This window comes from Pleurodeles waltl, chromosome 6 (genome assembly GCF_031143425.1).
Source record: "Pleurodeles waltl isolate 20211129_DDA chromosome 6, aPleWal1.hap1.20221129, whole genome shotgun sequence".
NCBI classification, from domain to species: Eukaryota; Metazoa; Chordata; class Amphibia; order Caudata; family Salamandridae; genus Pleurodeles; species Pleurodeles waltl.
In genome coordinates, this window is record NC_090445.1 from 1,222,476,741 (window position 1) to 1,222,497,699 (window position 20,959).

The following is a 20,959-nucleotide window of genomic DNA, read 5'->3' on the forward strand; positions in this document are numbered from 1 at the left end:
CCACTGCCGCAGCTGAGATCTTGCCTGCTCTTGCGGTATTAGACCGTGTTGTGTTTGGCAATCTGGGCGGGCATGGTCACACTCTGTGATAGTAAACATACAATTATGCGATTGCCCTGATCACGGTGGGAAAATTTATAACACACTGACTCCTGGCTCTCACTGATTTCAGCCTACGGTATGCCAATAATCCCTGCATCAGTATGCGTCATTAGTGTCTTTATCACTGGCTGCATGGCATTTTTATCAGTAGCATCACAATACCTCTGCCATAGTATCATAGTGTCTCTATAATGTCTGTCACCTGTTCACATTAACATAGCTCTGCATCAGAATTACGCTGATAACGCATCTCATGTGCATACCTAATGCAAGGTGAATGTTTACAGTAACGAACAAGCCATGGGGCGATGGGGGCAATCGGAGCTGTGACAAGAATATCCATCAAGCAAAATGGAGAGTATCCTGTACAAACTCTCACCAGAAGCTGTGGCTGGAATTACACCAGTGATCTAATCCATGCTAGAACAAGGTATCTTAAAAGAGATCCCATGGAGTCCCTGCATTCCCCTACAATGAGTTTTCAGAAACCAAGCAAAAGGTGAGGAATTGTGCAGGACTCAGGAAAGCTCAATACTATTGTTATCCCATGTTGTCCCGTGATACAAATCCTTCTGTGATACATTCCCAAATACCTTTCGACGCTGAGTGGTTCGTGGTCTCGACCTGCGTCGAACATTCTTTTCTATTCTTCTACATGAGGGAAGTCAGTTCCTTTTTGCATTCGGATTCCAAAATAAAATTATGGCATGCTGCCAAGTTCACAGGGGCATACAGAGAGTCCTTCAATCTTTAATCAAATACTGAAAAAAAATTGTAGACCATACAGTTGCTTTGCAGCTCAGCCCTGGTACAATACAACAACCTACTTGTTGCGTTGGTAACCCAAGATGCACTTAGACAAGACACTATTGCATTGTTGAATCACTTACCCCAAAATGGTCACAAATGTTACCCTACCAAACTACAATACTTTCAGAAGGTGGTTGTGTATTTGGGACATCATATTGAGAAGGGGGCTATAAAGGTGAATTGACAGAATCTTTAACGTTCTGACAATGAACCCTCCCATGACACAAAGCAAAGTTAGGATGTTCATGGGAATGGTGGACTACTGTTTTCAGTGGATTTCCAATTTTCTGTAATGGCCAAGCCTCTAAAAAGGCTTACACACAAAGGTGAGTCTGATTTACTACCTTGTGACAACAAATGCATATGTTCAGTCCTCAAGCTGAGAGAACTTTGCTGTCACGTTCTGGCCCTAGGAAAGCGCAAGAGTATGAGAAGGATTTTGTCTTATAACGCTACGAACAGGAAGGGTGGTCCTGACTGTACTGAAATAAATCCATGGAGAATCGAAGCACTCCGTTGCATATTTTTTTATACATCTGTCCCTGTGGCTGCAGCGTTGCCAGGTTGCCTAAAGACAGTGGCTGCAGTTGGGGTGAGCATTCACCGCTATGAAGGTATTGCTGTGGGGTACGCATTATGAGCAAGTGATACTTGGTGCCAATAACATCACGCTAAGGAGATGTACTTGCCTCAAACCTGCCACACTGTTGTCATTCCCTGTGTCTGATGAAGATAATGATGTGGCTAGCCATGACTGACAAGATGTTGCAGAATTGTACGCCAAGACCAGACATTTGAGATGTCCCTCTGTAAATGCCCAATTGTATTCTGTTTGTGGACAGCTCTTATTTAAGAGATGAACGAGGACTTCTGAGGGGAGCTCATGCCATGTGCACCTTAGAAGGTGTAGTGGTTGCCTCCAGTTGTTTGTGCAGTGTATCCTCCACACAGGTGGCTGAACTGATCACTCTTACTAGAGCTTGCTGTATCTCTAACCACAGTCTGTACTGATAGCTAATATTGGTTTGCGTAGTCCACGATTTCAGGCATTTGTGGTCCCAGTGAGGTTATATGACTTCCTTTAGATCTCCAGTTAGAAATGGGAATTATGTAATAGACCTGCTTGGTGTATTGGAGCTGTCTGCTGAAATAGCGGTAGTTTAAAGTGCAGCACACAGGAGCACTTGTGATTATGTAACCTCTTTAATACATTTGTGGTTAAATTTGGATTGTGTACAGAGATTGGAAGTTATAGGAGTTTAGAAAATTGTGAGAAAGGATCCTGTTGTTCCTGGAGTTCATGTGTGTGGGAAGAATGCTTGTTTTTCAACCTCCTGCAAATTGTTTACGTAGCTGCTATTTAGCTTTAGTGTTTCGCAAGGTTTATCATGTAGATGAAATAGATAAGGGACTAGTGGTTAATGGAAGAGTCAGACTTAGTACTTCACAAGTAGCTGGTGGCATTGTTGGTGCTATGATTTTTTCAGTTTGGATTAGTTTTGAACGATCTGAAGATTAGAAAGCTGTCTACATTGGTTAACTGGGAGAATAATAAACAGGGGGATAGGGAGGAATGATGGTCCAGTGTGTGCCCTCCCGTTGTTAATTCTATAAAAATAAACAAGATACTCTGTTCCAAAGGAGAAATAGGTGAAAGGATACGGAGGAGTCCTAAATTCTAGGAGCAAGAATGCTTCATCATCGGAGTTGCTCCTCGTCAGACCGGCGCTGCAATGTCTGACGGGCACCCCCCCAAGGGGGGGCTCTTTGCCGGAGATCTTTTCTCGATGATTCCAAGACCCCAAGAGTGAGTTTGGAAAAGGAAAAGCTAGGAGAGTCAAACTAAAGATTAAAATTAGCTCACAAACCCGAAACAAAGGGTAACAATTTTATTAATCCATAAGAGGGGTTGAGGCCAAGATTAAAAATGATCAAGAGAGTGAAACAGAGACAATGGTCAATCACTCTCTCCCACGAGTATTTAGAAGAAGGGGTGGGGAACTACCAGACCATCCCTAACGAAGGGGGTCAACATGTTTCGCATTTATCATTTTTTGGGGGTCAGCTATTGGATTATTTTCACACAAATGTATTGTAATATGTCCACAGTTAATTTCAATTGGCTGTATTAAAATGTGCCTAAAATGTTGCTTTATAAATGCGTGTTTTTTTAAAGATCATTTTGTGAACCGAAATGTTTGCTGTTCAAATATGTTCCAAGATTCAGCCCAATCGCGGAAACATTCTGATGTTTTGAATTGAAAGAAGACACATATGGCAGAGAACAAATAAACAACTGTGCTTCTCTTTTACCGTACTATGCTGTGAGGTATTCTTTTATTAATTATATATTTTTTACTTTTAGGGTGTCCACCCTGCTTTTATTGGAGCCCAGTTTCCCTATTCTGTGACAACGCCGTCTCTTGCTGCCACAGCGGTTTCTTTTCCAGGGGTGCCAGTTCCATCAATGACACAGATTGCCGTGCACCCTTATCACACTGATACTGGGGGAATATCACTATCTTCAAATGTAACAAGTGAGTTCTTTGACGTAGCCAATTTCTCGTTCAGTCATTTCAATGAAGTACTCGCATCATTCTTTCTCCCGTCTGTGCTATTTCATAACCTTCCGTGAGAAAATTATTCTAACAAAATAACTTAAAATCACATTTACTGCAACACGTCTGTACACCATCTGTTTGACCAAATGCATCACATTTGCTACATCTGTTCCGTTGTGGGTCAAATGACAAACTCAACGTTTAGTCAAAAAGGACTAGTCAAAAATACACTGATAAATGACAAACAAATAATACAGGGTGTACACAAAAAGAATTAGGCCCGGGCGGTTATTCTGAATGGGAAGACCCCACGAATCACGTCAAATAAATACGCCCAACAGGCAATGGAGGCCTGGCAATGGCTGATCTGCAACTTTATTACTGGTGGCAAAACTCCACGTAATTAACAAGTGGCTGTTTAATGGTGGAGAAGACCCAGCAATAACACTGGAACTACATCTACTCATAGGGCCAAGTCTTCTAGGGAACGTGTACAGGAGTTCAATTCTTAACTCCTTCCCACCACCTTCGAAAGTGGTGTCGGATGCATGGCACAAGGCCTTGCATTGGATTGAGTGGCATGATAAGCTAATGTGGTAGACCCAACTATGATAGGGTGGTGGGCTCCTTCAGGTTGTGTCTCTAATATTATTTAGACAGTGGGATCTCATATGCATATCAGAATTAAAGAGCATCTGGGAAGGTATTCTTATTGAATTATATGACACAATATTGAAAGAATTCCATAAAACCTTATTTTATAGCTATTTACAGATCAAACATATACTTGCTTGTTTCCAGCCTAGGTTGAGGTAACTCCGCAAATTCAACTTTGGAACCTTTTGGCAAATGCACAGATTTGTGACTGTAATGGGCATTAACACACCAGATTACCTTAAAGTATTGAGGCAGCAATGGGAGGAAGAGGTTGGGGCGCTTGAGAACAAAGGCTGGGCAGAAGCTGAAATTACCTTGCATGAGGTGGCAATATCTTCATGCATTCAGCTGATCCAATTCAAAGTGCTACAGAGATTATATGACACCCCCATATCTAAAAAAGATGGGCAAACCTGTCTCCCCCACCCATCTGTTCCAAGCGAGGGGATGGGAACAGCAATTTCTCACATCTGACCTGCTCATCTCCTGAAATATCCATATCTTTACTGGAGGGAGATTGGAACCAATCGAGCTGACCCCAAGATTGCCATTCTGGGCATAGTGAAGGAGAGGGTAAGCTCCAGACACGAATTTAGGTTTCTGGGAATCTTATTTCTGATAGGGAAGCTAGACACAACAAAACACTGTTTCAGTACACAGAACTCCCCATTGACAAAGTGGTGTCAGGCATGGAGAGATGTGCCACATGTAATTAATCTGTATCTATTATTGGGTTGCCCACTAAATATAAGAACTTTTGGAGAACCTGGCTAGAGCATTTTGGTGTGGAAGATGAGTGATCGGGATGGAGAGAAAATATTTTGGTGGGACTCAATTCATATTGTATTCAGTTGTGACTACCCTAATTCTCCAATTATGAAACTATGTAGCAGCATTATATGATGACATGTGTAGGGAAATGCCTCCCTTGGCATGGTTACCCCCTAACCTTTTGCCTTTTGTTGATGCCAGTTATGATTTAATAAGTACTGGGAACCTGCTAACCAGGCCCCAGCACCAGTGATCTTTCCCTAAACTGCACCTTTGTTCCCACAATTGGCACAGCCCTGGCACACAGATATGTCCCTTGTAACTGGTACCCCTGGTACCAAGGGCCCTGTGGCCAGGGAACAGCGTTGGAGTGCCTTTGAGAGGGAAGCCTTTGCTGTGCTTTGGTCACTGAAAGAGCTGAGATCATACTTGTTTGGTACTCGCTTTAATGTTCAAACTGACCACAGACCTCTCAGATAACTAATGCAAATGAAAGGTGGGAACCCTAAACTTTTCAGTGGGACACAGACCTGGGACTGCCCATGCCAATGCAAATGGACTTTCCAGGTTTTTCCACTTAGACAATGAAGACTCTCTTGGGAAAGGTTAGTCTCATCCTCTTTCATTTGGGAGGGGCTTGTGTAGGAAAGTGCCCTTGTTGGCATTTTTATCCCCCACTTTTCACCTGATAGTGATGCTACTTTGTGCTGGGATCCTGCTAATCAGGCCCCAGCACCAGTGTTCTTTCCAAAACCTGTACCATTGTTTCCACAATTGGCACACCTTGGCACACACAGTTAAGCCCTTGTAAATGGTACCCATGGTACCAAAGACCTTGTGGCCAGGGAAGGTCCCCAAGGGCTGCATCATGTATTATGCCACCCTGGCGACCCCTCACTCAGCACATGCACACTGCCTCACAGCTTGTGTGTGCTGATGGGGAGAAATGACTAAGTTGACATGGCATTCCCCGCAGAGTGCCATGCCCTTAACCCACTGCCTGTGGTATAGGTAAGTCACCCCTCTAGCAGGCCTTACAGCCCTAAGGCAAGGTGCACTATACCACAGGTGAGGGCATAGTTACATGAGCACTATGCCCCTACAGTGTCTAAGCCAAACCTTAGACATTGTAAGTGCAGGGTAGCCATAAAGAGTATATAGTCTGGTAGTCTGTCAAATACGAACTCCACAGTTCCATTATGGCTACACTGAAATCTGTGAAGTTTGGTATCAAACTTCTAAGCACAATAAATGCACACTGATGCCAGTGTGGGATTTACTGTAAAATGCACACAGAGGGCATCTTAGAGATGCCCCCTGCATGCCAGTCCGAATCCTAGTGTTAGGCTGACCATTTCCCTGCCAACCTGCCACAATCAGATGAGTTTCTGGCCACATGGGGTGAGTGCCTTTGTCACTGTGGCCAGGAACAAAGCCTGCACTGAGTGGAGGTGCTTCTCACCTCCCCCTGCAGGAACTGTAACACCTGGCGGTGAGCCTCAAAGGCTCATGCCTGTTGTTACAGCGCCCCAGGAGATCACAGCTAGTGGAGATGCCCGCCCCTCCAGACACAGCCCCCACTTTTGGCAGCAAGTCCGGAGGAGATAATCAGGAAAACAAGGAGGAGTCACCTACCAGTCAGGTCTGCCCCTAAGGTGTCCTGAGCTGAGGTGACCCCTGCCTTTAGAAATCCTCCATCTTGGTTTTGGAGGATTCCCCCAATAGGAATAGGAATGTGCCCCCCTCCCCTCAGGGAGGAGGCACAAAGAGGCTGTAGCCACCCTCCAGGGCAGTAGCTATTGGCTACTGCCCTCAAGACCTAAACGCACCCCTAAATTCAGTATTTAGGGGCGACCCTGAACTCAGGAAATCAGATTCCTGCAACCTACAAGAAGAAGAGAGACGACGTAGATGACAACTGACTTGGTCCCAGCCCTACTGGCCTGTCTCCAGACTCAAAGAACCTGCACAGCGACATATCCCGCAGACCAGCGACCTCTGTGGACTCAGAGGGCTGCCCTGCACCCAAAGGACCAGGAACCTCCTTAGAACAGCGGCACTGTTCAGAAACAGCTACAAACTTGCAACTTTGAAACTATTTTAAAGAGACTCATTTCCCGGCAGAAGTGTCAGTCTTCACACTCTGCACCTGACTCCCCCGGCTTAAGTTCAGGACAACAAACACTGCAGAGAGGGCTCCAACGACGTGGACATCCTGAGTCGACCTCCCTGCACCCCCGGCGATGCCTGCATAGAGGATCCAGAGGCTCCCTGCGACTGCCTGGTAACAAAGGAACCCAATGCGTGGACCAAGCACTGCGCCCGCAGCCCCCAGGACCGAGAGGAACCACCTACCAGTGCAGGAGTGACCAGCAGGTGGCCCTCATCCTAGCCCAGTCGGTGGCTGGCCCGAGAAGCCCCCCTGTGCCCTGCCTGCATCACCAGAGTGACCCCCGGATCCCTCCATTGCTTTCTATAGCAAACCCGACGGCTACTTTGCACACTGCACCTGGCTCCCCCTGTGCCACTGAGGGTGTGCTTTGTGTGCTTGTGTGTGTCCCACCCAGTGCTCTACAAAACCCCCCTGGTCTGCTCCCCGAGGACGCAGGTACTTTCTAGCAGACTGGAACCGGACCACCCCTGTTCTCCATAGGCGCCTGTGTGTTTTGGGCCCTCCTGTGACCTCTGCACCTGACCGGCCCTGTGTTGCTGGTGCTGTGGCTTTGGGGTTGCCTTAAACCCCTAACGGTGGGCTGCCTATGCCCAGGAGACTGACTGTGTAAGTGCTTTACTTACCTGAGAAACTAACCAAAACTTACCTCCCCAAGGAACTGTTGATTTTTGCGGTGTCCACTTTTAAAATAGCTTATTGCCATTTTAACCAAAACTGTGTGTACTACTGTTTTAAGTCAAAGGTGTATACTTATCTGTGTGAAGTACCTTGCATTGTATGTACTTACCTCAAATTTGAATCTTGTGGTTCTAAAAATAAATTAAGAAAATATGTTTTTGTATTAAAAAAACCTATTGGCCTGGAGTTGTCTTTGAGTGTGTGTTCCTCATTTATTACCTGTGTGTGTACAACAAATGCTTGACACTACCCTCTGATAAGCCTACTGCTCGACCACACTACCACAAAATAGAGCATTAGTATTATCTAATTTTGCCACTGTCAACCTCTAAGGGGTACCCGTGGACTCTGTGCACACTATCTCTTACTTTGAGATAGTAGATACAGAGCCAACTTCCTACATTGGTGGATCAGAGGCGGGGTCTAAGACTTTGCATTTGCTGGACAACTCAGCCAGTATCTGATCACACGACTAAAATTCCCCAAAAAAAAACTATCATTAGAAATAGATTTTTGCAATTTGACAATTTTTCTTTAAAACATTCAAGTCCTGCTAGGGCCTTGTGTAAGTCCCTGTTAGCATTTCTTTTAGATTTAAAAGTTTGTAAAAGTTTGGATTTACGTTCTAGAAGTAGTTTTAGATCCATAAAAAGTAATCCCAACTTTTAGAGTGATATAGAGTCACACAGATGAGACAGTGATGGAATGCAACCTCACACCTTACATGCTTCTGGGGATGACAGAGTTAAGGTCTCTCTGTAAGCCAAAAAAGATAAAGATTGGGTCCAACCCTATCAAGGCAAAGCTTCAGGAGCTCTTGGCAGAGTTCACAAGGGACCACCCCTCTGATTTGGAGGATGCTCCTTCAGATGGGGAAATTAGTGAACAGGAGGAAGAACTCCTCCCTCCTGTCCTAAATAGGGAAGACAGGGTTCCCAGAACCCTGACTCCAAAAATCATAGTCAGAGAGCCTGGTTCGTCCACAGGGGAGTCCATTGCCTCTGTGAGCATTGAGGACAGTCTCAATGAAGAGGACATCATGCTAGCCATGATGGCCAAGAGATTGACTTTGGAGAAACATCTCCTAGCCATAGAAAGGAAAAGAAAAGAGATGGGTTTAAGTCCCATCAATGGTGGCAGCAACTTAAATAGGGTCAGAGATAATACTGACATCCTAAAGATCCCCAAAGGGATGGTAACTAAATATGAAGATGGTGATGATATCACCAAGTGGTCCACAGCATTTGAGAGGGCTTGTGCAACCAGAAAAGTAAGCAGATCTCACTGGGGAGCTCTCTTTTGGGAAATGTTCACTGGAAGGTGTAGGAAAGACTCCTCACACTCTCTGGTAAAGATGCAGAATATTATGACCTCATGTAGGCTGCCCTGAGTGAGGGCTTTGGATTCTCAACTGAGGAGTACAGGATTAGGTTCAGGGGGCTCAAAAATCCTCGAGCCAGACCTTGGTTGATTTTGTTGACTTTTCAGTCAAAGCACTGGATGATTAGATAACTGGCACTGGTGTAAGTGATTATGATGGGCTGTATAACTTGTTTATGAAAGAACATCTGTTACGTAATTGCTTCAGTGACAAACTACATAAACACCTGGTAGACCTTGGTCCAATTTCTCCCCAAGAATTAGGAAAGAAGGCAGACCATTGGGTCTAGACTAGTGTGACCAAGACTTCCACAGGGGGTGACCAAAAGAAAGGGGCACAAAGCCTCCCCAGGGGAAGGGTGGTGAGACATCCAATGGCAAAAGTAAAGAGTCTTCTACAGGGCCCCAAAAACCTGCTCATGAGGGTGGGCCCTGAGCCTCTTCAAAGTCCACAAATGGGTATCAGGGTAAAAACTCTGATCCCAAGAAGGCCTGGTGTCAAAACTGTAGACAGCTTGGACTAGAGACAAGGCCTGTCCAAAGAAAAGTCCCACACCAAATACTACTCCAGTTAGTACTGGAATAGCCAGTCTCCAGGTGGGATCAACAGTGTGCCCAGAGCAAATCAGGTTCCACACTGAAGCTACATTAGTCTCAGAGGGTGGGGTGGATTTGGCCACACTTGCTGCCTGGCTGCCTAACATGGCAAAATACAGACAGCAGCTCTTGATCAATGGGACTAGAGTAGAAGCCCTGAGGGATACAGGTGCCAGTGTCACTATGGCGACAGACAAACTGGTTTCCCCGGGACAGTACCCGGCTGGACAAACATATCCAGTCACTAATGCTGATAATCAAACTAAAGTCCATCCATGGTAAAGGTAACTTTAGAATGGGGAGGGGTCACTGGCCTGAAACAGGTGGTAGTCTCCTCTGCAATTCCAGTAGAGTGCCTGCTAGGGAATGATCTGGAGTCCTCAGCATGGGCTGAGGTAGAGCTCAAGACCCATGCAGCCATGCTGGGTATCCCTGAACTGGTGTGTATCAAGACAAGGGCACAGAACAGGGCCTGAGGGAACTGAGTCCATGGAACTGGAGCCTTATCAGGTTGAGCTCTTGGGCCCGGGGGGACCCTCAAGGGAACAGCTGTGTAAGGGACAAAAGAGTTGTCCCACTCGTGAAGGCCTAAGACAGCAAGCAGCTGAGCAAGAAAAAGGCAATGTCAGTGGAACCCACAGGGTCTATTTAGAAGATGACTCCTTTACACTGAGCCAAGAGATCCCAAACCTGGTGCCACTAGGAGAGTGGTAGTGCCTCAGGAGTTTATGGAGTTCATTCTGACCTTAGCCCATGACATTGCTGGGCATTTGGGACAAAACAAGACTTGGGAGAGATTAGTCAACCATTTCTATTGGCCCAATATATCCCAGAAGGTTAAGGAGTTTTGCACCTCCTGTGTCACCTGTCAAGCCAGTGGTAAGACAGGTGGCCATCCAAAGGCCTCACTCATTCCACTTCCAGTGGTGGGGTTCCCCTTTGAGAGAGTGGACATAGTGGGTCTACTTGAACCTCCCACAGCATCAGGGAACCAATATATCTTGGTAGTAGTGGATCATGCTAGCAGGTACCCTGAGGCAATTCCCCTTAGGTCCACTACTGTTCCTGCAGTAGCTAAAGCACTCCTAGGTATTTTTACCTGAGTGGGATTTCCTAAGAAGGTGATTTCTGACAGAGGTACGAACTTCATGTCAGCTTACCTGAAACAAATGTGGAATGAGTGTGGGGTGACTTACAAGTTCACCACACCATACCATCCACAAACCAGTGGTCTTGTAGAAAGGTTTAACAAAACACTGAAGGGCATGGTCATGGGGCTCCCTGAAAAACTCAAAAGGAGATGGGATGTCCTCTTGCCATGCCTGCTTTTTGCCTACAGAGAGGTGCCACAGAAGGGAGTAGGGTTTCCACCTTTGAGCTTCAGTTTGGCCATCCTGTAAGGGGATCACTGGCACTTGTAAAAGAAGGCAGGGAGAGACTTCTCCATGAGCCTAAACAAGATGTAGTAGACTATGTACTAGTTCTCCGCTCTAGGGTGGTAGAGTACATGGAAAAGGCAAGCAAAAACCTTGAGGCCAGCCAACAACTCCAGAAGTAGTTGTATGACCAAAAGGCTGCTACGGTTGATTTTCAGCCAGGGCAGAAAGGCTGGGTTCTGGAGCCTGTGGCTCCCAGGGCACTTCAGCACAGATGGAGTAGCCCTTACCCAGTGCTAGAAAAGAAGAGTCAGGTCACCCACCTGGTGGACCTGGGCACTAGCCAGACCCCCAAGAGGGTGATCCACGTTAACCGCCTTAAACTCTATCATGACAGGGCAGATGTAAACATGTTAATGGTTACATATGAGGACAAGGAAGCAGAGAGTGAACCTCTCCCTGATCTCCTCTCCACTGACCCTAAAGGTGGTTCAGTAAATGGAGTCTATTCAGACACCCTCTCTGGCCAACAGCACGCTGACTGCAGGAAGGTCCTCCAGCAGTTTGCTGAGCTCTTTTCCTTGACCCCTGGTCAGACACACCTGTGTACCCATGATGTGGATACAGGAGACAGTATGCCTGTCAAGAATAAAATATTCAGACAGTCTGACCAAGTCAAAGAAAGCATCAAAGTGGAAGTCCACAAGATGCTGGAGTTGGGAGTGATAGAGCACTCTGACAGTCCTTGGGCTAGCCCAGTGGTCTTGGTCCCCAAACCTCACACCAAAGATGGAAAGAGAGAGATGAGGTTTTGTGTGGACTACAGAGGGCTTAACTCTGTCACCAAGACAGATGCTCACCCCATCCCAAGGGCAGATGGGCTCATTGACAAATTAGGTGCATCCACATTCTTAAGTACCTTTGACTTGACAGCAGGGTACTGGCAAATCAAAATGGCACCTGGAACAAAAGAAAAGACAACATTCTCTACACCTGATGGGCATTATCAGTTTACTGTTAAGCCCTTTGGCTTAACGAATGCCCCTGCCACCTTCCAAAGGTTGGTGAATCAAGTTCTTGCTGGCTTGGAGTCCTATAGTGCAGCATATCTAGATGATATTGCTGTCTTTAGCTCCAACTGGCAGGATCACCTGGTCCACCTGAGGAAGGTTTCTGCAGGCCCTGCAAGCAGCAGGCCTCTCTATCAAGGCATCCAAATGTCAGATAGGGCAGGGTACTGTGGTTTACTTGGGACACCTTGTAGGTTGAGGCCAAGTTCAGCCACTCCAACCCAAGATCAAGACTATTCTGGACTGGGAGCTCCAAAAACCCAGACTCAAGTCAGGGAATTCTTTGGCTTGACTGGGTACTATAGAAGGTTTGTGAAGGGATATGGATCCATAGTGACACCCCTCATAGAACTTAACTCCAAGAAAATGCCCAGAAAGGTAACTGGACCTTGGACTGTCAATAGGCCTTTGGCACACTGAAAGAAGGTATGTGTTCAGCACCAGTTTTGAAAGCTCTAGATTATTCAGAGCAGTTAATTGTGCAGACTGATGCCTCTGAGCATGGGATAGGAGCAGTCCTGTCCCAAACAAATGATGATGGCGTTGAACAGCCTGTTGCTTTTATTAGCAGGAAGTTACTCCCCAGGGAGCAGCATTCAAGTGCCTTTGAGAGGAAGGCCTTTGGTGTGGTTTGTCCATGAAGAAGTTGAGACCATACCGTTTTGGTACTCACTTCACAGTTTAAACTGACCACAGACCTCTCAGATGGCTGATGCAAATGAAAGGAGAAAACCCTAAACTGTTGATGGGGTCCATATCCCTACAGGGAATGGAACTTGTAGTGGAACACAGACCTGGGACTGCCCATTCCAATTCTGATGGCTTTTCCAGGTTCTTCCACTTAGAAAATGAAGACTCTCTTGGGAAAGGTTAGTCTCATCTTCTTTCCTTTTGGGGGGGAGGGGATTGTGTACGGAAATGCCTCCCTTTCCATGGTTACCCCCTGACCTTTTACCTTTTGTTGATGCCAGTTATGATTGAAAGTGTGCTGGGACCCTGCTAACCAGGCCCCAGCACCAGTGTTCTTTCCCTAAACTGTACCTTTGTTCCCACAGGCTGGCCTGGCTTATAGTGGGTACCTTGGGGTACTTACACCTTGTGCCAGGTCCAGTTATCCCTTATTAGTAGAATAGAGGTGTTCTAGCAGCTTAGGCTAATAGAGGTAGCCATAGCAGAGCAGCTTAGGCTGAACTAGGAGACATGCAAGGCTCCTACTATACCACTTATATCATATAGCACTATATCACAAGAAAACACAATACTCAGACTTACTAAAAATAAAGGTACTTTATTTTACTGACAATATGCCAAAAGTATCTCAGAGGATATACTCCCCTAGGAGGCAAGTAATATACGCAAATGATATGTACACAAACCAAAAGCAGGTAAGTAACAGTTAGAAAAGTAGTGCAAACAAATGTAGAATCACAATAGAATGCAATAAGGAGAAATAGGCCTAGGGGCAACACAAACCATATACTCCAAAAGTGGAATGAAAACCACAAATGGACCCCATGCCTAGTGTAGTGTGTAGAGGGTCGCTGGGACTGTTAGAAAACACTAAGGGTGTCCAAGATACCCAACCCCAAGACCCTGAAAAGTAGGAGTAAAGTTACCCTACTACCCCAGAAAGACAGTAAAGTCGAGATAGGGGATTCTGCAAGGACAACAACTGCCAGCAAAACACTGAAGACTGATTCCTGGACCTGAGGACCTGTAAAGATAGGGGACCAAGAGTCACGCAAGTGTCCGGGGGGGCAGGAGCCCACTAAACCCCTGATGAAGGTGCAAAAGGGCTGCCTCCGGGTAGAAGAAGCTGCAGATTCTGCAACAACGGAAGGTGCCAGGAACTTCTCCTTTGGTCAGAAGATGTCCCACGGCGTGCTGGAGGATGCAGAGTTGTTTCCATGTAGAAAGACCGCAAACAAGCCTTGCTAGCTGCAGGAGTCGCAGTTGAGGATTTTGGGTGCTGCTGGGGCCCAGGAAGGACCAGTAGGTCGCCCCTTGGAGGAGGAGACAGAAGGGGGGGGGGCGCTCAGCAACTCACACAGCCCCAGCAGAATCAGGCAGCACCCGCAGAAGTACCTGAACAGGCACTTAGAAGATCTGAGGACAGCGGTCGACTCAGAGTCACAAAGGGGGGTCCCACGAAGTCGGAGTCCAACTCAGCGAGTTGGGCAATGCAGGACGGAGTGCCTGGGACCTGGGCTAGGCTGTGCACGAAGGAAGTCTTGCAAAAGTGCACAGAAGCCCGAGCAGCTGCAGTTCACGCAGTACACAGGATTACTGTCTGGCGTGGGGATGCAAGGACTTACCTCTACCAAATTTGGACAGAAGGGTCACTGGACTGTGGGAGACACTTGGTCCCAGCTCCTGTGTTCCAGGGACCATGGTCGTCAGGATGAGAGGGGACCCAGAGGACCGGTGATGCAGAAGTCTGGTGCCTGCGTTAGCAGGGGGAAGAATCCGTCGACCCACGGGAGATTTCTTCTTGGCTTCCAGTACAGGGTGAAGGCAGACAGCCTTCAGAGCATGCACCACCAGGAAACAGTCGAGAAAGCCAGCAGGATGAGACGCTACAATGTTGCTGGCAGTCTTCTTGCTACTTTGTTACGGTTATGCAGGCGTCCTGGAGCAGTCAGCTGTCGATCCTTGGCAGAAGTCGAAGAGGGAAGTGCAGAGGAACTTTGGTGAGCTCTTGCATTCGTTATCTGAGGAATAGCCCAGAGGAGAGACCCTAAGTAGCCCACAGAGGAGGTTTGGCTACTGAGAAAGGTAAGCACCTATCAGGTGGGGTCTCCGACGTCACCTGCTGGCAATGGCTACTCAGAGCTGTCCATTGTGCCCTCACACCTCTGCATCCAAGATGGCAGAGGTCTGGGACACACTGGAGGAGCTCTGGGCATCTCCCCTGGGAGGTGCTGGTCAGGGGAGTGGTCATTCCCAATTCCTTTGTCCAGTTTCGCGCCAGAGCAGGGCTGGGGGATCCCTGAACCGGTGTAGACTAGCTTATGCAGAGAGGGAACCATCTGTGCCCATCAAAGCATTTCCAGAGGCTGGGGGAGGCTACTCCTCCCCAGCCCTTCACACCTGTTTCCAAAGAGAGAGGGTGTAACACCCTCTCTCAGAGGAAATCCTTTGTTCTGCCTTCCTGGGGCCAGGCTGCCCAGGCCCCAGGGGGCAGAAACCTGTCTGAGGGGTTGGCAGCAGCAGTAGCTGCAGTGGAGACCCCTGAAAGCAAGTTTGGCAGTACCCGGGCTGTGTGCTGGAGACCCGGGGATGCATGGAATTGTCCCCGCAATACTAGAATGGTATTGGGGTGACAATTCCATGGTCCTAGGCATGTTACATGGCCATGTTCGGAGTTACCATTGTGACGCTACATATAGGTGTTGACATATATGTAGTGCACGCATGTAATGGTGCCCCCGCACTCACAAAGTCCGGGGTATTTGCCCTGAACAATGTGGGGGCACCTTGGCTAGTGCCAGGGTGCCCACACAGTAAGTAATTTTGCACCTAACCTTCACCAAGTGAGGGTTAGACATATAGGTGACTTATAAGTTACTTAAGTGCAGTGTAAAATGGCTGTGAAATAACGTGGACGTTATTTCACTCAGGCTGCATTGGCAGTCCTGTGTAAGAATTGTCTGAGCTCCCTATGGGTGGCAAAAGAAATGCTGCAGCCCATAGGGATCTCCTGGAACCCCAATACCTTGGGTAACCTAGGTACCATATACAAGGGAATTATAAGGGTGTTCCAGTGTGCCAATCAGAATTGGTAAAATTAGTCACTAGCCTACAGTGACAATTTTAAAAGCAGAGAGAGCATAAACACTGAGGTTCTGGATAGCAGAACCTCAGAGGTACAGTTAGGCACCACACAGGGAACACATATAGGCCACAAACTTATGAGCACTGGGGTCCTGGCTTGCAGGATCCCAGTGACACATATCAAACACACTAACGACATAGGGTTTTCACTATGAGCACTGGGCTAGCAGGATCCCAGTGAGACAGTAAAAACACCCTGACATATACTCACAAACAGGCCAAAAGTGGGGGTAACAAGGCTAGAAAGAGGCTACCTTCCTACACTGTGGCATAGGTAAGTCACTGTAGACGGGTCCAGGGGGCCCGTCTCACTCACCTCGAGTCCGCCATCTTTCGGCCGGCTATATGGAATCGGCGTGGCGTCCCCCTGGCAACGGGGAGACGCCACGTCGTTACAGCGTCGACGACTTCCGGTTACACGGAGTGAAGAGGGAGGCGGATCCGGAAGGGAAGCGCGCGACGGAGCACCAGGGAGGAGAAGAGCGGAGAGCGACTGGAACGCGAGACGGGGAGGAGACGGGCGGAAAGGAAACCCCGATCGGAGAGAGGAGGACAGACCCGATAGCCATCCCAGCGAGGATCCAGGGAAAAGCCCTCAGAGGAAACAACGTAACGCGGGAGCCGGAGAAGGAAGAGACGCCGGAGAGGCGAGAAAGCCGCCACGACCCAGGAGGGTCGTGGCTTGACAAGGTACGGTCCCTCCTAGGGACGGGAGTATCACGGGGAGGTTCGGTTACGGGGAAAGGCACCAGGGAAGTGGGAGGAAGGACGGGGAGGGTGAAGGAGAGACAAGGGAAGGGGCAAGAAGGGATATAAGCACACTATGGACCCCAGCTACCCTAAAGCCCAACCCTGACCACCCCCTCACGAACTTGCCCGCATGCTGCCTTAAACCTCACGAGCACCGTACCCCACCCAGTATCCCAGAAGTACTTACCGATTCCTTTATTTTTTTGTTTCTTCCATTTTCGGCCGAAACCCGAGAGAGAGACGGCCATCCTCCCCAGACCAAAGGCGACCGGAAAAAGGGGAAAACCTAGGAGCAAGAAAGAAGCCAAGGAAAGGAGAAACTCCAAAGACTTAAAACCCTAAAAGCAACGATTAAAAGAAATAGCCTGTGAATGAACAGAGAATAAAATTCAATTATAAAAATATCCCAACCTTTTGACTCTACTTGATCCGCTCGTAATACAGCCCACCACAGTGGCGTCAGAAGTGGGATCCCTTCTCAGGTGGGCTTACGAGCGTTTCATCATGAGTGAAGCCCCATCCCTTGAGGACATAATTAAACAACTCGCAGAAGGACAGAGACATCTGCAGTTGGTGTGGGAAGCCCACCAAAGAGAGGCCAAGGAAGACCGGGAGGCCTTACAATCGGCGTTAAAAAGTCAGGCTACAATACTAGCCAATAATCAATTAGTGCATGAGACTGCAATACAAAAACTAACCAGTACCATCGCGGCCAGTAAGGTACACCCAAATGTTCCCAGTTCAGTCCTCCAAAAGTACCAAGAAGGGGAAGACCCAGACTCATTTTTTACGAATTTTGAGAGGGTAGCCTCTTCTGCTCAATGGCCAGAGGATCGCTGGGGTCAGTATGTGGCCCCCTTGCTTACAGGATTCCTGCAGACGGCCTACCAATCCGCCAACCCTGATGGTACGATCCCCTATAAAGAGATAAAAAAAAGTATCCTGGGGCGGGTTGGGCATGATACGGAATATTACCGGTTACGATTTAGAAAAATAAAATGGAGTGCGAAACGAGAAAAGACGGGAGAAAAGACAGTATCAGGAAACCCGAAGGACAAAGAATGTTCCTAAACTAGTAGCAGAGATTAGTAGCAGACCCATCTCCTTCCAAAGCAGCCAGAGAGAAGATCCTACCCTTTCCCATGCTTGGAACTCGGCCCGAACAGAGATCACTAATGAGGTGGGTCCTTATTTTCTTATCAAGAAACATCTCCTATACCGGATCACTAAAACAGTCAAAGGGGAAACCAAACAACAGTTAGTTGTTCCAGAACCATTTAGAGCTCACGTACTGTTTTTAGCCCACAATCAACCCGGGGGAGGTCATTTTGTTCGGGAAAAAACGGAAGAATACCTAATGCGAAAATTCTATTGGCCCGGAATATACGCTCAGATTCGTAGATACTGTTCCCAATGTCCTCGATGCCAATTAACTGAACCAGGGTTGCCCAGGAAAGCACCATTATACCCCTTACCCATTATTGATACCCCCTTCAAACGGGTGGGCATGGACCTGGTGGGACCCCTCCTTCCCTCTTCTAAAGGGCATACCTACATATTAGTCATAGTTGACTATGCGACTAGATACCCAGAAGCCATACCCCTCGCCAGCATGACCACCAAGACAATAGCCCAAGCCATGATCACAGTGTTTTCCCGAATTGGTTTTCCCCAGGAAATATTGACGGATCAAGGTACACCCTTTATGTCAAAACTCATGAAGCAGATATGTCAGTTATTAGGGATCACCCAGCTACGAACCTCTGTCTATCACCCCCAGACAGATGGGCTGGTAGAACGATATAACCGTACAATAAAGACACTGTTGAGGAAAACTGTGGATGAATCCGGTCGGAACTGGGATCAGAAGCTCCCTCTGGTTCTATATGCTATCCGGACCCACGAACAGTCCTCTACGGGACATAGTCCCTTTGAATTGGTTTTCGGGAGGCAACCTCGCAGCCTTCTGGATATGGCTGCAGAGACCTGGGAGGAAGAACAGGAAGAAGGGAAACCCCTGATGGACTATGTCCATCAACTCAGAGGTCAGTTACAAACCCTCTGGGAAGATGTTCATAGTCACCTAGTCACGGCTCAAAAATAGCAAAAGTCCTACTATGATAAGGGAAGCAAAATCCGTTCCTTCCTTCCTAATGAACAGGTCCTTATTATGCAACCTACATCGGACCATAAACTGATTGCTAAATGGCAAGGACCTTATAGGGTTATTAGATCAGTCTCCCCTGTCACATATCTATTAGAGATAAGTACCCACCCAAGAAAAACACAAATTTACCACATAAATTTGTTAAAACAGTGGAAATCGGCAGAAGAGACTATAGACCCGACAGACATTGGGTGTTCGGTCTCTTATGCCCAAGTACGAGAACTAGAGTTATTCCCTATAAGACGAACCACTCCTGAAGAGAACCCCAATATTAATAGGAAACTAACTGATACTGAAAAAACCCAACTAGACACCCTGATCAACCAACATCCCCATTTCTTCTCCAAGACACCAGGAAAAACTACATTAACCTACCATCACATCAACACACCTCTAGGACAAGTAGTTCGTCTTCGCCCATATCGTATCCCCGAAGCTCGGAAGCCTATCATTGAAACGGAAATCGAAGCAATGTTAGCCTTAGGGGTTATTGAACCCTCGAATAGTCCCTGGAATTCCCCCGTAGTGTTGGTTCCTAAACCAGACGGATCGATAAGATTTTGCATTGATTTTCGCAAACTTAACGAGATTTCCCTTTTTGACACCTACCCCATTCCCCGGGTGGATGACATCTTGGAGAAATTAGGGAAGGCTCGTTATTTATCCACCCTGGACTTAACCAAGGGGTATTGGCAGATACCCCTCCATCCCGGTGCCAAGGAAAAGACAGCCTTTTCAATCCCTTCCGGCCTTTACCAATTTACGGTTTTGCCGTTTGGTCTTCACGGCGCCCCCGCGACTTTCCAGCGTCTGATGGATCGAATCTTAAAACCATTTCAAACGTTTTCAGCCGCCTACCTAGACGACATAGTCATTTTTAGCGAAACCTGGCAAGAACACTTAGTACATCTAGATACGGTCTTTTCCGCCCTAACGGAAGCCGGTTTAACTGCCAACCCTAAGAAGTGTTTACTAGGAAACACTGAAATCTCCTATTTGGGTTATATCATAGGAAATGGCACTCTACAACCACAGCAAAACAAGGTTGAGGCCATATTACAAACAGCTAAACCTAAAACAAAAAAAGACCTACGGTCGTTCCTGGGTTTAGTAGGATACTACCGCCGGTTTATCCCGAATTATTCCACCATTGCTGCTCCTTTGACTGACCTCCTGACCAAACAAAACCCCACCAGATTAGCTCCATTTTCGGACCTCCAACAGAGTAGCTTTGAACGATTAAAACAGTCTCTTGTCACGGACCCAATACTGAAATGCCCGGATTTCATGAATACTTTTCACTTATATACTGATGCGTCGGACGTAGGCCTCGGAGCCGTACTTACGCAGCCCGATGAAGAGGGTTTCGACCACCCAGTGGTTTTTCTAAGTAGGAAATTATTTCCGCGAGAGACCCATTACCCAACGATTGAGAAAGAATGTCTCGCCATTAAATGGGCCGTCGACTCCTTGCAGTATTATCTCTTAGGTAGGTCCTTCGTTTTGTTCACTGACCATGCCCCTCTCACCTGGCTGGCCGCTCACAAAGACTCTAACTCCAGAATCTTGAGATGGTTCCTAGAACTGCAACCCTTTACATTCCAGGTTCGCCATATCCCGGGTTCCCTACAGGGACCCGCCGACTACCTCTCCCGGTTCCCTCCGTCTTCGGACCTCGAACAGCCCCGATCTAGGGAAGGGGGTTGTAGACGGGTCCAGGGGGCCCCGTCTCACTCACCTCGAGTCCGCCATCTTTCGGCCGGCTACATGGAATCGGCGCGGCGTCCCCCTGGCAACGGGGAGACGCCACGTCGTTACAGCGTCGACGACTTCCGGTTACACGGAGTGAAGAGGGAAGCGGATCCGGAAGGGAAGCGCGCGACGGAGCACCAGGGAAGAGAAGAGCGGAGAGCGACTGGAACGCGAGACGGGGAGGAGACGGGCGGAAAGGAAACCCCGATCGGAGAGAGGAGGACAGACCCGATAGCCATCCCAGCGAGGATCCAGGGAAAAGCCCTCAGAGGAAACAACGT

The 20,959-nt window shown here is 47.6% G+C and overlaps 1 protein-coding gene across 2 annotated transcripts in view; it reads left to right on the forward strand.

Moving 5' to 3' along the window:
- ZSWIM8 (zinc finger SWIM-type containing 8) overlaps positions 1-20,959 on the forward strand; it is a 2,332,791-nt gene that overhangs the window by 1,690,088 nt on the left and 621,744 nt on the right. For both annotated transcript variants that reach the window (XM_069240531.1, XM_069240532.1), the window contains exon 22: positions 3,278-3,449. In XM_069240531.1, coding sequence (XP_069096632.1) covers positions 3,278-3,449 — 172 coding nt within the window. The remainder of the gene's footprint in view (positions 1-3,277; positions 3,450-20,959) is intronic.